Source organism: Natator depressus, chromosome 18 (genome assembly GCF_965152275.1).
Source record: "Natator depressus isolate rNatDep1 chromosome 18, rNatDep2.hap1, whole genome shotgun sequence".
NCBI classification, from domain to species: Eukaryota; Metazoa; Chordata; order Testudines; family Cheloniidae; genus Natator; species Natator depressus.
This window is the reverse complement of record NC_134251.1, coordinates 3,702,121-3,715,897: the sequence shown is the minus strand read 5'-3', so window position 1 is coordinate 3,715,897 and position 13,777 is coordinate 3,702,121. Positions and strand designations below refer to the sequence as shown.

The following is a 13,777-nucleotide window of genomic DNA, read 5'->3' as shown; positions in this document are numbered from 1 at the left end:
CAGCTGCTTCACCTGTGGCATCACTTCCTCTTGCCAGCTTGTTTGTGTTCAGACCAGTTGCGGAATCATCAGTGATGCTGGCTGCACAGCTGTGGGAAGTGTTAATTAGGGGGTTTCTCTGAGCACTAGGAGGTGCCCCAAATACTGCATTTGTGGGCATGGTCCAAGAACAGGGAAAAGGAGAACATTCTCCGGAGTGGGTTAGGAGCCAGGAGTTCTGTACCTCACTCTGTGGCCCTGGTCTTCACTTTTTATGGCACTCTCCCAAGGAGATAGCAAATACTCTTTCAGAGAGGAGAAAGCCAAGGCACAGACATACTGCATGGAGTTGGTGCTGCAGTTAGAACCCAATTTTCCTAACTCCTACTTCCATGACTAATCCACCAATCTGCAAGGTCATTGTGCAAGTCTCTTAACTCTTCTGTGCCTTTACGTCCGTATCTGTAAAACAGGGATAATAGTTACTGAATTCAGGGGAAGGTGGGGGTTTCAAGGTAGGTTAATGTCTCTTCAGAAGCAAAGTAGTGATGTATTATCTGCCCCTGGCATCTTGGAGGAGTGGAGAGCAGCACTGCATGGGAACAGCAGACATCCTTCCCAGTATCCTAGCCTGCCACAGATATCTGAGGACCCTGGCTTGATGGAAGGAGGTGAGGCTCTGAGAGAAAGATGTCAAAGTTAGTCTCTAAGGTGCCACAAGTCCTCCTTTTCTTTAAGCCAATAATGTACATTAAGGAGTCACTGAGCTGCTTTTACATAAGCAAGTAATTGTCTTAAAAGAATGTAAATTCTTGGACAAATAGATTTAACTGGGGTTAAGGTTGTAAAAGAGTTTCATTCTGAAAATATGGCAGCAAGACACTCCATGTTTGTCTGTGTCTCATTAGCTCCCTATCAAATGTGCTCAATTTACAAGTGAAAATTGCATGCTTTTTCTGACTGCCAGCACTCCCCTGAGACCTGAGAGTCAAGCTGGGTTCTCTGTCTTGCACATAATTAGTAATAGGGATTCCACAGGCCAGATTCTGCCTTCAGTGACACCTGTGCAGCCCAGACACCAGAGGTGATTTTGTACAAGTATAACCGATTGGAATGTAGTGAACAATTCTCTTGATGCACAGGAGAGAACAGAATCCAGCTCCCTCCTGCTGAGCTGGCTCCACAGAGCTAACACACTGAAAACGTATGTACTGCTGAAGTCAGCAGATTTGACACTTGAAACCCAAGGGCAGCAAACTGTGCAATAAGGAATCACTCCTGTGTAGTCCCCTCTCAGAACAGAGCTTCACTTTGTAAGGGAAGGATCCTTAACAGAATGTTGTAAGACGCAAATTCCTGAAAATCAGGAAATTCAAAAACAAGATTCGACTTTCAAAAACAAATTGACCTGAGGTGCTTCAAACAATCTTAACTGCCCTTGCTGCTTCATAGTGTAGCTAAATGTAACTTTGAATTTTTCTGGCTGTCAGCTATTTCAGGGGTGATTTTCTGGCTGTCTGTCCAAGCACTGAATGGTGGTAAGGATTCCCCCTGGGTCTATTGATACATATTTAGTCCTAACTCCAGGCTCAGTGAGTAACTTGTCTGGAACTCTGCCCTAAGCTGTAGGAGCTCCCTACTCCTAAAGGCAGCACGGTGCCCTCGCCAGCACGTCAGCGGCTGCAGAGAGGAGAGTGCTGACATTAGCCTTGAGCTGTGTGAGGGCAGCGTTTGCCGGGGGTCCCTGGCTGAGTCTGCTCTGGCAGGCACATGGGTGCAGAGGGTCTGCGATTATCCAGGATCCGGTAGGAATAACGTACCAATGTCCCGAGCTATTCAGAAATAGTGATTGGGGGGATCAAAATGCCCAGGCAAGAGGTGGGGCTTTGGGAAGAAGGTAAAACAATGGCTCTCCAAGAGACCTAATGAACCTCCCCTCTCTGGACTGAGCTGGGGTGGGATCGCCAGCCCCTCCCTTCAAGAGCAGGTGCTCACACTTCTCTCCTGTGCGTGAGGGAGCCCAGGAAGTGGCAGTGGGGTAACCCTCTGGAAGCCCATGTAGTCTTGTGGGGGAGTGATTCCAGTAACTGCCAGGAACCCAGGAAGTGGAGTGGGCCTGGAGAGTGGCAAGGGGATAAATCGCTGGAAGTCCAGGTAGTGGGGGGGGGGGGTTACACCCCCACGTGCACCTCTTCCCCAGAACACTGTCACTAAGCCAGACCCAGGCTGGCGCAGCAGCCTCCGCATGTCCTCAGTCCCGGAGAGCAATGTGCAAGGCGGCAGGAGAGCGCAGCCTGGGGTGCACAGGGAAGCAAAGGCAGCGTTTTTCAGGTTGGTGAGTCCTTGAGGCCATGTTTGCAAGTGGGGACCTGGAAGGTGCCGGTCACAAGTGGTTTTGCCCACGACAAGCTCCTGTCTCCAGCTTCCCCCCTTCAAGCCCCACAGAATTCCGAGTGGTGAAAGACCCAGCAGTCTCCCCCCGCCACTCACCAGGGCTGGATCCCCACGCGAAGGTGGCTGGGGAAGCTAAAAGCAGGACTAAGAAGGGAAGTGGTTTGAGGGAGATGTTTGTCGTGAGTAGAACACAGCCAGCGCTGAGGGAGCAGTGTGGCAGCTGTAGCTGGCAGCCGAGCTGCTGCACTGCTTGCTTTGGCTGACTTGAGAGACCTCTGGCTTTTCCTAGTAGCACTTGGATATGCTGGTACTCGGGAGACTTGACAGGGCATATTCAGAACATGCCGAGAATATCCCCCTCCGTGCTAGGCGGACAGAGCAGAGCTGTTGAGCAGCCTCCCTGCTGAGAGATGGAGTGAATGTAGTCCATGCTGTAGCTGGGCAAGAGGGCCGTACTCTCCCCCAGTGTTGCTGTCGGGACCCTTGCTCTGCTTCGAGGCAGAAAGGCCATTCTGCAGAACTGTCAGAGCCAGCCTGACGATGCAGAGGGACCCAGTCAGGCACTAGCCTCCAGCTCCAGTCAGGAAAGAAGGAGAGGAGAGCAGACGGTGTCTTTATCCAGGCTACTGGAAGGGGCCACGCGGGTGGAGATCTCACCAGCCCTGGAGGTTGTCAGTGCAATGGCAAGGGGTCTTCCCAGCCTCAGGACTGCAGGTGTCCGTGCCCAAGGCTGTCCCTGATTTCCCCTCCCAGGCAGCTGTATGGATATGAAAAGGCAGCATTTCCCAGGGAGAGGCTGGGACAGTTCTTTCTCCTGCTCAACAAACCTTTCTAACAGATGTTGCTGGGTGTGCTGACAGGTACCTGGCAAAGTTGTCCTCAGTGGGGAGTATTTCCGAGGAAGAGACCTGTGAGAAGCTGAAAGGGTTAATCCAGCGCCAAGTGCAGATGTGCAAGAGGAACTTGGAGGTGATGGACTCAGTGCGCCGGGGAGCCCAGCTGGCCATCGAGGAGTGCCAGTACCAATTCCGTAACCGTCGCTGGAACTGCTCCACACTGGACACCCTGCCGGTCTTTGGCAAGGTAGTGACACAAGGTGAGCGAACTGTCCAGAGGCATGTGCTCATCTGGGAAAGGGAGTGAACTTAACTGAGGCATGAGCTTCCAGGTGGGAGATAACGAGCATCGAGCTGGGGCTGTAGCAGTGATGTAGACAGAGGCAGAGCTTTGGGGAAATGGCTGCATCTTGTAGACCCATGCAGCGTGTGCACACTAGCACTCAGTGTGGAGTCTGGTTTATTTGGCAGCATCAGAGCTACCATGTGGTGGAGGGCAGGAGATGGCCTGATGCTGTCCTTTCGCTTCAGCCATAAATGCTACCTTTCCCTGCCACGCACCTGTTTTATAGAATAGCAGTGTGTTACTCTCCCAAAGACAGGCACACGAGTGAGAACAGCTTCGTTTTGCTGGGTGTTGGCGGCGAGCAGTTGGGGGTTGGATACGGCAAGTAGCCATCACTGGGGACTACCAAGGCGTGCAGCCATGGGATTCTGGCACAGTCACTGTTTGCGGCTCCGGGACTGGCTCAGCTGGCTGTGGAGAGCCACGGGAAGTTGGCAAGGATGTAGAGAGAGTGGCAGTAATGCACGTGGTACCTCCTGGTCCTGGGACTCCCATATATGCTGTACAGGAGGGTTCGTTGGGGCTGCTTTTAAGCTTGCCCAGTTCCTTAGCTGCTGTCTGCATTTCCGTGGTGGACTCAATTTCCTTGCTCATGCTGCAGAGCCCTGCTTTGTATGTACCTGGGCACAGTGGCGTAGGCTGGGCATGGGCTCTCGGCCTGAACTCTGTGTTGCAGGGTGTTTGAGTTGGAACTAGCCCCGTAAAGCTACTTGAGTAGCTCTGCAGCTTCATTTGCCTCACCAAGAAGCTTCCCCTTGCAAGGGTTCAGCAGCAGCAGCAGGATGCTTTATTTATTTGGTCTCTTCTCTGGTCAGTGAACAAGCCGTAAGCTAGGGCTGGACCGTTTTTGTTACTCCTGAGTGAAGCAGACTGTGGGTGAGACCTTGGGATGATGCCCTCTGCTGCCCAAAATCAGTAAAACACTCCTCGCTCTCTTCAGCGTAGCATACTGCTATGCCAGCTCTGGTTCTCCTCCTTCCAGCTACAGTGTCTCCTGTTCTTATAGAGACTCCAGCACCATTCATCTTCATGAAGTGATCTCTGGCGTGGACTACCCCAGCCTCCTACATGCTAACCATCTGCAAGCATTGTGCTAACTTCATGACAATGCTGTGACCAAACAGAGCAAGCCCTGTTCATGTTGTAAAGCAAGGAGGGGGGCAGGATGTAATAGCTGGGGGCAAGTGGGGCAGAGCTCGGTGTCAGGACTCCGATGTATTTGTAGAGCTGAGGAGCACTAGAATAGTGTGGAGGCGCGTCAGTATTGAGATGCATTGGCAGAGCTGGGGATGGCCAGGACCATAAGCACAGACTTTTATTTCCCCTGCAGGTGCTCCACCCCCGTTCCGGCCCCACTCTGCCCCTTCCCCCCAAGGTCCCGCTTTCACTCCACCTCTTTCCAATCCTTGCTCCATCCCCTCACCAGGCACCCTGCCTTTGATCCGCCCCCTCCTCCAAGACCCCACCTTCGCTCCACCTCTTCCCGTCCCCTCCCTGAGGCCCCTGCCTGCTCGCTTCTCTCCGCCCTCCCCCAAGCCCCTCCCCAAGCTGCCAAACAGTTGTTTGGCAGCACTCCCAATTATCTGTGGCTGATGGGTGTTGAGCACCCATTCATATTTTTTTCCATGGGTGCTCAAGCCCCAGACACCCACAGGGTCGGCACCTCTGACCGGGACTAGAACAGCAGGAGGGTACAGGGCAGAGCAGATGCGCTTTGGCAGAGCTCGGGAGGAGTGGTGAGTTTTCTCTGTGGCTGGCTGCATGAGGCCTGTTTCCAGAGCCGAGTTGTTCTTTCCTGAAGGCAGCACTAGTTTCTATGGCAGAGGGAGCTGCAGTGACTTCCCCCTTGTTCAGATCTCCCTCTCTCCTGGCAAACTAGTGACCAGAGGCATCTCCACTCTGACCCCCTTTCCTCTGTCTAATTGCTCTGTGGGTTAGATTAGCTCCTGGGTGTCCCGACTCCTGCTGTTCCCTCTTCTCTGAAGCTCTGGACACTCTCTGCTCTGACATACCAGGACCTGCAGGCCCCAGCCTCCCCCAGTCCAGCCTCAGCTCCTTATTTAACTTTCCTTCCCTCAGCATGGGGGTGAAGATTTGTGCTTGTGAAGGTTCAGGACTGGAAATACCAGAAATACCAGAAACTGAAGTCGTCTCTTTTTAGGCAGCCACAGCACAAACCGACCAACATGATCCTACTATTAACCTCGATTAACTTGGAGGTGATTCAGTCCCACGCTGGCTGGGTCCTTACCAGCCACTGCCGCCCAGGCCAGATTACAGCCTTGGCCACCAGAGTCTGAGCTGCGACCACCAAAGTTGCTCCCCTTTGTCTGACAAGTCAGTTGTGAGCAAGGGCCCGAGAGGTGAAGGGCAGATCTCTGTTCACAATGGTATGCTCCAGCTGCCATTGAAGTGACCCTGGGGCCTTTTGCCCTGAGCTTCCAAGTAGCACAGCCTGGACTTTAAATGCTGATCCCTTCAGTCTACAGCACGTGTTCTGAGACAGAAGGGCCTGTTATGTCCCAGCTGCCTTGGCTTCAGAGCATGGCAGGAGCCAGGGAATTGGGTGTTGCATGATTTAATTGATGACCACTAAACCCACAATCCTCACACACATGCAGAGAGACGCTATCCGTGAGAGAGAGAGAGACACAGACCTGGGCACACCCCTTATATGCACCTTTGCAAAGCTCCCTCTTCTTTTGCAGCTTTGCTGTAGCTCTGCTTTCACACAGGCCAGTCTTTGCTGGCACAGCCAGCTGGCCAGCCGAAACCTGGCCATGTGTCCTGCATGTTTGCTCTCTCCCTCGTAGAGGTTTGAAGTTCTCAAACAACTGCTTCCTCAATGTGAAGTAACCACTCTGGTAACCGTAAAAAGCAGCATGAAAGGGGCTCTGTCTCCAGCTGACGGAGGGATAGGGTTCTGAGAGTGGGGCAGGGTTCTAGAGCAGAGCAATGTGAGAAGGATTTTGTAGGTGGGTTGTGGGGATGGGGTGTGCAGGCTATTCTACTTAGAGCTGTTAAGGCAGAGGGAAGCTTTTTAGGCTCCAGGGGCAGCTCCATGTGGGGTTTCCTGGATGTGGGATTCAGTCTGGAAGGAAATGGTTTGGGTGTGAGGGCTCTAGGTGAGGATGGAGGTTGGATTCTGGTTGAGATGCAGTCATTGCAGGGGTGGGTGGAGGGTAGGCAGTGGTGGGCCTGATGTTCTAGGCCTGTCTGGGGGCTTGGCTAGACCTTGCAAAGCTAGAGCATCCTCAGGGTTGATCTGACTTGCCCATGGGCTTGCATATGTCATGTTAGCTGGACCATAGCAGTGCTTCAAAAAGCCCTTGGCTGGGATGATTTAGTTGGTGTTGGTCCTGCTTTGAGCAGGGGTTTGGACTAGATGACCTCCTGAGATCTCTTCCAACCCTAATCTTCTATGATTCAACTCAACTCCCAGAACTTCCTTTACAGCATGGGCTGGAAGGGGATTTTACCAGAGCTATTCTGGCAAGGAGCCCCGCTATGGCACTTTTTCATTCTATAGGGGAAGAGATCTACTGCCTGATTATTATTTATTTGTACTGTCATAGCAGCTAAGTGTCTCAATCATGGACCAAGACTCCTTGTGCTAGACGCTGTATGAAGGCCCCTTTTGCACTGCTCCTTAGTTCAGTGGAGAACTGGGCCCTGGAGGTTCTGTGAGACTGTTTAGGGTGTGAGTCTGCTTGGGGCTGCTCTCGAAGGGCTGTTGGGGACAGGTTGGTGGGGTTGTTCTGGGAGACTGGGTACAAAGGGCTGGGGAGAGCTTTCACCATTTTAATGGTATTCCCCTTCGCTTTGATTCTCACAGTCAACTTAAGCTGGTTTAATTGTTTGCTTCAACTGCCTGGGCCCCAAACAGGTTCCAAATTATTAGTAATAAAAATTAGTTGTAGTATGAAGTTGAATTTATTGGGACTGCATCAGGGTCTCCAGCTATAGGGTTTTCTGTGCAGGGCTTGGGCTGCAGGCATCTGTGAGCAGGAATGATCTGTGCTGGGTTGCTGTGTGAGGGGCTTTGGGGGGGTTCTCTGCCCTAGACTTGGGGAGAGGTCTACATACAACGTCTGCATTTGTGGTTTTGTCCAGAAAAGTCTTTCTGCAAGTTTCTAGAAAGCGTTCTTGGAAGAGGTTTCTGTGCTGGGTCTCAGGCTGTGGGGTGTTGTGCTTGGGAGGGGGTGAGGTGTGAGACTCCCTATGCCATGTTCTGCATGGGGCTGGGGGGGGGGGGACTCAGGATCCATGGCTCTCAGTGCTCGGTTCTGCATGGTGTATGTATTGGGTATGTGCAGAGATTTCTGCCCATAGGTTCAGGGTATAGGCATGCAACATATATGGCCTTGTGTGACTGGGGATCTGTAGGTAGGTTCTAGGTACAAGTATTCTGGATGGGGCATGTGATGATAGATGGTTCTGAGTGCCAGGCTTTTGGATTGGGAGGAGCTGATTGCCAGGATCTCTGTCCGGTAGGTAGCATGCAGGGCTCCTCTGTGCCACACAACTGCATGTGGCAGGGGAGGGTCTGGATCAGGCAGTGGCATCAGTCTGACAGAGACATGCATGAGTGTGTGGGCATGGACACCTCTGATTGGAAGGGGAGCTGCCCTCTACTGTGCGTGTGAATTTGCAAACGATTCCCCACGGCAACTTTTGTCATTCCAGGGACAAGGGAAGCAGCTTTTGTGTATGCCATCTCCTCTGCGGGGGTGGCCTTCGCAGTGACGCGAGCCTGCAGCAGTGGAGAGCTGGAGAAGTGTGGCTGTGATCGGACTGTGCATGGTGTCAGTCCTCAGGGTAAGTCCTTACAGGAGTACGATATGGGCGAGTAAGAGTGGAGGTGCCAGACGGTCGCTAGAGGCCTTCTCTAGGCTAAGCACAGGATTGCACAAGATCCACTGGGCCCTTGCCCGCCAGCTAGAGAAGAGAGAGGAAGAATAAGGACAAAGGAACAAAAAGGATCCCTGCCCCAATCACTCCCTGCATGTCCCCTTCGGAGGGGACGGGTGGGCAGGTCACCCATTTGTCTGGCTGTTCGGGCACACAAAGGCTCCTAGGCAGCTTCCACATTTTGAAATGACCTTGGATGGTTTTCTCTTGAGAGGGTCGCCGCCCCACGGTCCAGTGCTCCAGGTGTGCCTGGGTAAAGCACTCCTGCTGCATTGCCTGAGTGTGTGCCTACCACATTGCCAGTTGTTTGCTCTGTCTGGGTACAGCATGGTGCCCCCTGGGAGAATCCCTACGTGCTGCTGAACACACTCCCAAGCCCTGCAGGCGCCTTCAGTCTGAGTGACTCCTCTGCCCTGCAGGGCAATCACAGTACAATGCTCACCGCTGTGCTAGTGTTCTGTGTGAGTCTAGACGGAGTGCTCACCGCACAGCCATCAGAGTCCAGGGACCAGTGGGACTTAGGGGAAGGTACAGCCCAGCAGGCAGCATGGCAGGCCAGCTGCACAGGAGATAAAAATCCGATATTAGCTTCATGCCGCAGGTTACGGCTTCACAATTCGCCTCTGAGCAATATTTTTCCTTTGTTTCCAAAGAGCTCCAGCAATTTTGGGGTGTGTGTTGCTTATTTCCCTTCTCTAGAAGGTCCTGGGTGGCAGAGTCCTAGTTCTGGAGCTGCTCTTTGCCGTAGCAGCTCTGGCACATGAAGTCCTTTCACTAGACACTGGAGGCAGCTGTCCAGTGTGAACTCAAAGGAAACAGACCTTTGGAGGGAGAAACAGGAAGTGGCCAGCTCCTCTGTAGCTAGACTGTGGGGACTGGAGAGGGAGAGGACAGGCCAAAGAGCCGACTGATTGTCCTGTCCTCCAGCTCTGCCTCGCCCTCATTGCTGCTGCAAATCACTCTTTCCAATCCCTGCTGTGCTTTAGGCTTCCAGTGGTCTGGCTGTTCTGATAACATCGCCTACGGAGTGGCCTTCTCACAGTCTTTCGTTGATGTCCGGGAGAGAAGCAAAGGCGCCTCCTCCAGCAGGGCGCTCATGAATCTCCATAATAATGACGCTGGAAGGAAGGTAATAGCTCTTCAGAACACCAGGGCAGCTGCCAGACTTGAGCCGGTGGCCACTGCCCAAACTCCATTCCCCTTCATCTGATAGTACTAATGGCTCCAGCACTTCACTGCTCACTGTCATGTCTCTTCACCTCAAGCAGGCACCTCCATTCACTGTTGCGCTAGGTCACGTTTACATCACACTTCCTGGTCTTACTGCCATACTGCATGGGGTGTACTAATGGGTCTCGGTGAGTGTGCCTCCTGCAGGCAGCTGATAGCTCTTTCTTCTTTGTGTGCTCTTTCAGGCTATCCTGAACAACATGCGGGTAGAGTGCAAATGCCATGGTGTGTCAGGCTCATGCGAGGTGAAGACCTGTTGGAAAGCAATGCCTCCCTTCCGCAAAGTGGGCAACATGTTAAAGGAGAAATTTGATGGGGCCACAGAAGTTGAGCAGAGGAAGATCGGCTCCACCAAAGTCCTGGTGCCAAAAAACTCCCAGTTCAAACCACACACAGATGAGGACCTGGTCTACCTGGACTCCAGCCCTGACTTCTGTGACCATGACCTAAAGAATGGGGTCCTGGGGACCAGTGGCCGGCAATGCAACAAGACTTCCAAAGCTATCGATGGCTGTGAGCTTATGTGCTGCGGGAGGGGATTTCACACAGACGAAGTGGAGGTGGTGGAAAGGTGCAGTTGCAAGTTCCACTGGTGCTGCTTTGTCAAATGTAAACAGTGCCACCGAGTGGTAGAAATGCATACGTGCCGGTGATGCCGGGATGGGCGCTCCCATCAGTCCCCGCTATAGCTGCCCCTTCCTCTCCCCTGCTGGTTGCACCAGGGCTGGAGGAGGGGATCCAGACACCTCAAGGAGAGGGTTGTGTAAAGAGACACTGAGTGCAAGAGAAAGATATTTAAAGTTCCAAAAGTGATTGTTGTATTTTCGCTTGCTTTATTTATTGCCGAAGCCAGAACCCTCCTGAACTGCATGTGCTGGAAGGGTCGCACATGCGCTCGATGCTGCTGCTGGGCTGGGGCCAGGCAAGGGGCCTTTGTGGTGCTTGACCCCAAGTACCTGCCTCCGTCAGACGAACTCCCACTGACTGACCAAAGGAGCGTTTCGGTCCGCGTAGATTTTAAACTGAAACGAAACTTAGCGTTAGGCACTTTTATATTGGTCTTTTATATTACAGCTACTTCAGCCTAAAAACAAACCGCAGGCCTGGCCTGAGGCTCCTGGAGTCTTTGTTCTCATATTGGCTTGTTCTGGACCACATGCCAGTAGAAGAGAGAGGACAGAGCCGGCGGAGCATCCCAAGCTGCCCTGGGTGTTGTGCTATTACCAGGAACTCTGCTGCTGAGCTGCTGGGACCAGCGGATTCTGCAGATCAGAGATCTTTGTGCAGAAGTTAAAATGTGGGGAAGGACAAAACTAGTGGTATGGTTCCTGTTGGTATTTCTTCCTGTTGTTCTGCGGTAGGGTTCTGCCTTTGGGTCTAAGCCACTGGAAGGGGTGAGGGGTGCTGTCCACCACAGAAGCAGGAGTCCGGAGAACAGAGACCCAACTGCACAGAAACTACTTCATCTACGGTGGAATCTGCTTCACCAACAGCCCCCCTGGTGCCAATATCCACTCTTGCTGTTCAGCTCCAGCCGCCCTGGGAGTCTGACGGCCTGTCCTCTCTTCCCATTCCCAGCTGATGCCTGCTGTGGTAGCAGCCTCTTACTTAGAAATAAAAGAAAAAATAATCGTGCTGATGAGTAAGTCCATGAGTGCTTCCCAGGCCCCCCACCCTCTCCATAGCCTTCACCCACAGCAAAGCCCTGAGCCCGACCTCTCCAACACTATTGCAAGCTTCAGTCCAGGCCTTGCATGTTTCCTGCCACCGCTCCCCCACCCAGTCCACTGCAACCATGGTGCCTCCTGGGCTCCTGACCTCAGATGTAAGAGCTTCTCTGGCTGCCAGGCCAACCCACGGCCTCCACCCCACATGTACCTGGGGCTGCCTAGAGTAATGGTCCCTTTCATCTTACAGCCTCTGCCTCACTGTGGGCTCCTGCCCAGCCTGCTAACCACCCTGGGCTCCTCTCTCCACACCCCTTCCCAGCAAAGCTCAGTCCTGAGCCCAGCCACATCCACCCCTCCCCACGCCCTCTGCTTCACACAGGGCTCTGCTCCTCCTCCACAGCCTTGAAACCACAGAGGGCTCCTAGCACGACCCCCATCCATTACCCCACAGAGATCAGGTCTGGCCCCTCCCCCCAACCTTTGCCACGGGGCCCTGGCCTGACCCCAGCAGTGTTGGCCTCCCCTCTGCTGTTCCTTCCAGGACAGTTTCCCCCACACCCCTGAGATTCCCCCCCCCCCCCGACATCTGATCCTGAAGCCCATGTGTATCTCCTGGGGTCACTAGGCACTGCAGCACAGAAACTGCAGCCCGGACTAATTGTCTGCAAAGCGACCTTGGTGCCTCCCAGGTTCTGGGTGCTGCAGGAGCAGCCAGGACCCAGCTAGGCTGGAGCAGCTCCAGGGGCTGCTTTGCTGCCAGCCTAGCTGGAGGCAGGCTGCTGCTGCTACACTCTCATACCCTCAGTATACACTGAGGGCCATGCTGGGGGAAGGATATGGCCCAGCTATGCTGGGGCTATTCTCTGGGGGCTGTTTCTATCCCTTTCCAACATCAGAGCAGCATAATGGAGTCTTATAGGGGTCAGAATCTGCCCCAGCCTTTTAACAGGAAGTCACTTGATTTCTTCAGTTTTTCCAGTTGCTGCATCTGAATCAGCCCCGGTCCCAGTGTGCAGGGTCCCAGAGACCTCCCTCCTCCTTCACTTTCCATGTCTCTGCTCCCCGAGGGGCCCATTCTCCCTGGCCTCTCTGATGAGGACTCTGTGGAAAGAGGAATCTGAATGTGGCCAGAACCATATCCATTCTCAGCCTTTGGCTCGTAGGAGGGTGGAGTGAGTTCCAAGGAGGGGGAAACATTTCTGGAGTACTACATGTATATGGGCCTTTGCCTACTGCTGTTGTCCGGCCCTAAACACAGGCTCTGCAGAGGGGATGAGGGGCACTGGGCTATCCTTACTGGCAACCATTTGCTTTATAAACACAATGAAATGAACACTCTGAACACACCAGGAGGCTCAGTTTTTCTTAAGGCAGAGACCTAAATGCTGCTCCTCCCCCCAGCCTTCACCTTGCAGCCACGCTGGCTAATGCACTGTTCAGCTACGTGATCTCTCCTTCCGCCCAAGACTAGGGTAGTACAGAGCCCTTGCTGCTGCTCGACAGTGTGAAATATTTGGAGAATTAATAAGCTGTGGGGCACTGAGGGGAGGTGGCACATGAAACAATTTCCTTCTGCATATCACTAGGTGAGAGGGAGACTGGAAAACGCAGATTAATCCCCAAAATCAGCCTCCAGGTGAGAGAGAAATCTGCTGTTGGTAGAGACCAAAGCAGGACTCTGACACTTGCTAACAGTTCCTCTCCTGCTAGCTGAATGGAAAACTCTGTGTGCTGATGGTGCCAACCCTCCATCTCAATGGAGTGTGGCCAGACAGACTGCCGTTCCCGATCCAGAAAAGCCCAGACTCTTCTGCTTGCCCTTGATCCAGTCTCTTTAAGACAGAGACAGAGGGTTAAGAGCTGAATCCATGCAGACCTTAGGCCTATATTTCCCCCTCTTCTTCGCCTTAAACAAGAGAAGAGGGGAAAGGTTAGAGGGACACGCAGACATACATGAAATCCCGTCTGTGCTATGGCAGTGATGGGATGGGGGAGCGGCTGTGGTCGTTGGAAGGACTCCAGACACGGTCCGGCTGGAACTTTTCTGACAACTGACTCAGCGCAGCAGCAGATGCTCCTCCAGAGGCTGAACTGTGTGCCCAGAATGGGCCCCTGCTCACTCTGCACGCTACACTTCCGCTTTCTGTGCAGAATGGGACAAGAAAGGATCCTGTGGAGTGAAGCCGCGCAGTGGAGCAGAAGATCACTTCTCCCTTCAGCCAACTCCACTGTAACCTCTTGGTATGTCTTGTAATAGCAAATTGCTTCAGTGCTGTGCGGAAGGGCTAAGCAGCAGACTGCAGCTCCACTGCCACCCCCTCTCCAGTAAGTGCAGGCCTCCTAAAGGCAAAGAGGAAACTTCACCTGGTGGACTCAAGCCCCTTCTAACCTGGAATGCACACCTCTTGCAC

General features: G+C 53.2%; 1 protein-coding gene across 2 annotated transcripts in view; it reads left to right on the top strand.

Moving 5' to 3' along the window:
- Positions 1-11,924, top strand: part of WNT4 (Wnt family member 4) — a 28,494-nt gene extending 16,570 nt beyond the window's left edge. The window contains exons 2-6 of one of the 2 annotated variants that reach the window (XM_074975414.1): positions 3,234-3,469; positions 8,242-8,373; positions 9,453-9,595; positions 9,882-10,267; positions 10,771-11,924. In XM_074975414.1, coding sequence (XP_074831515.1) covers positions 3,234-3,469; positions 8,242-8,373; positions 9,453-9,595; positions 9,882-10,267; positions 10,771-10,990 — 1,117 coding nt within the window. In that variant the 3' untranslated portion in view covers positions 10,991-11,924. Of the gene's footprint in view, positions 1-3,233; positions 3,470-8,241; positions 8,374-9,452; positions 9,596-9,881 lie in introns of both variants that reach the window. The other variant, XM_074975415.1, reaches the window with a different exon arrangement.
- Positions 11,925-13,777: the final 1,853 nt, after the last annotated feature.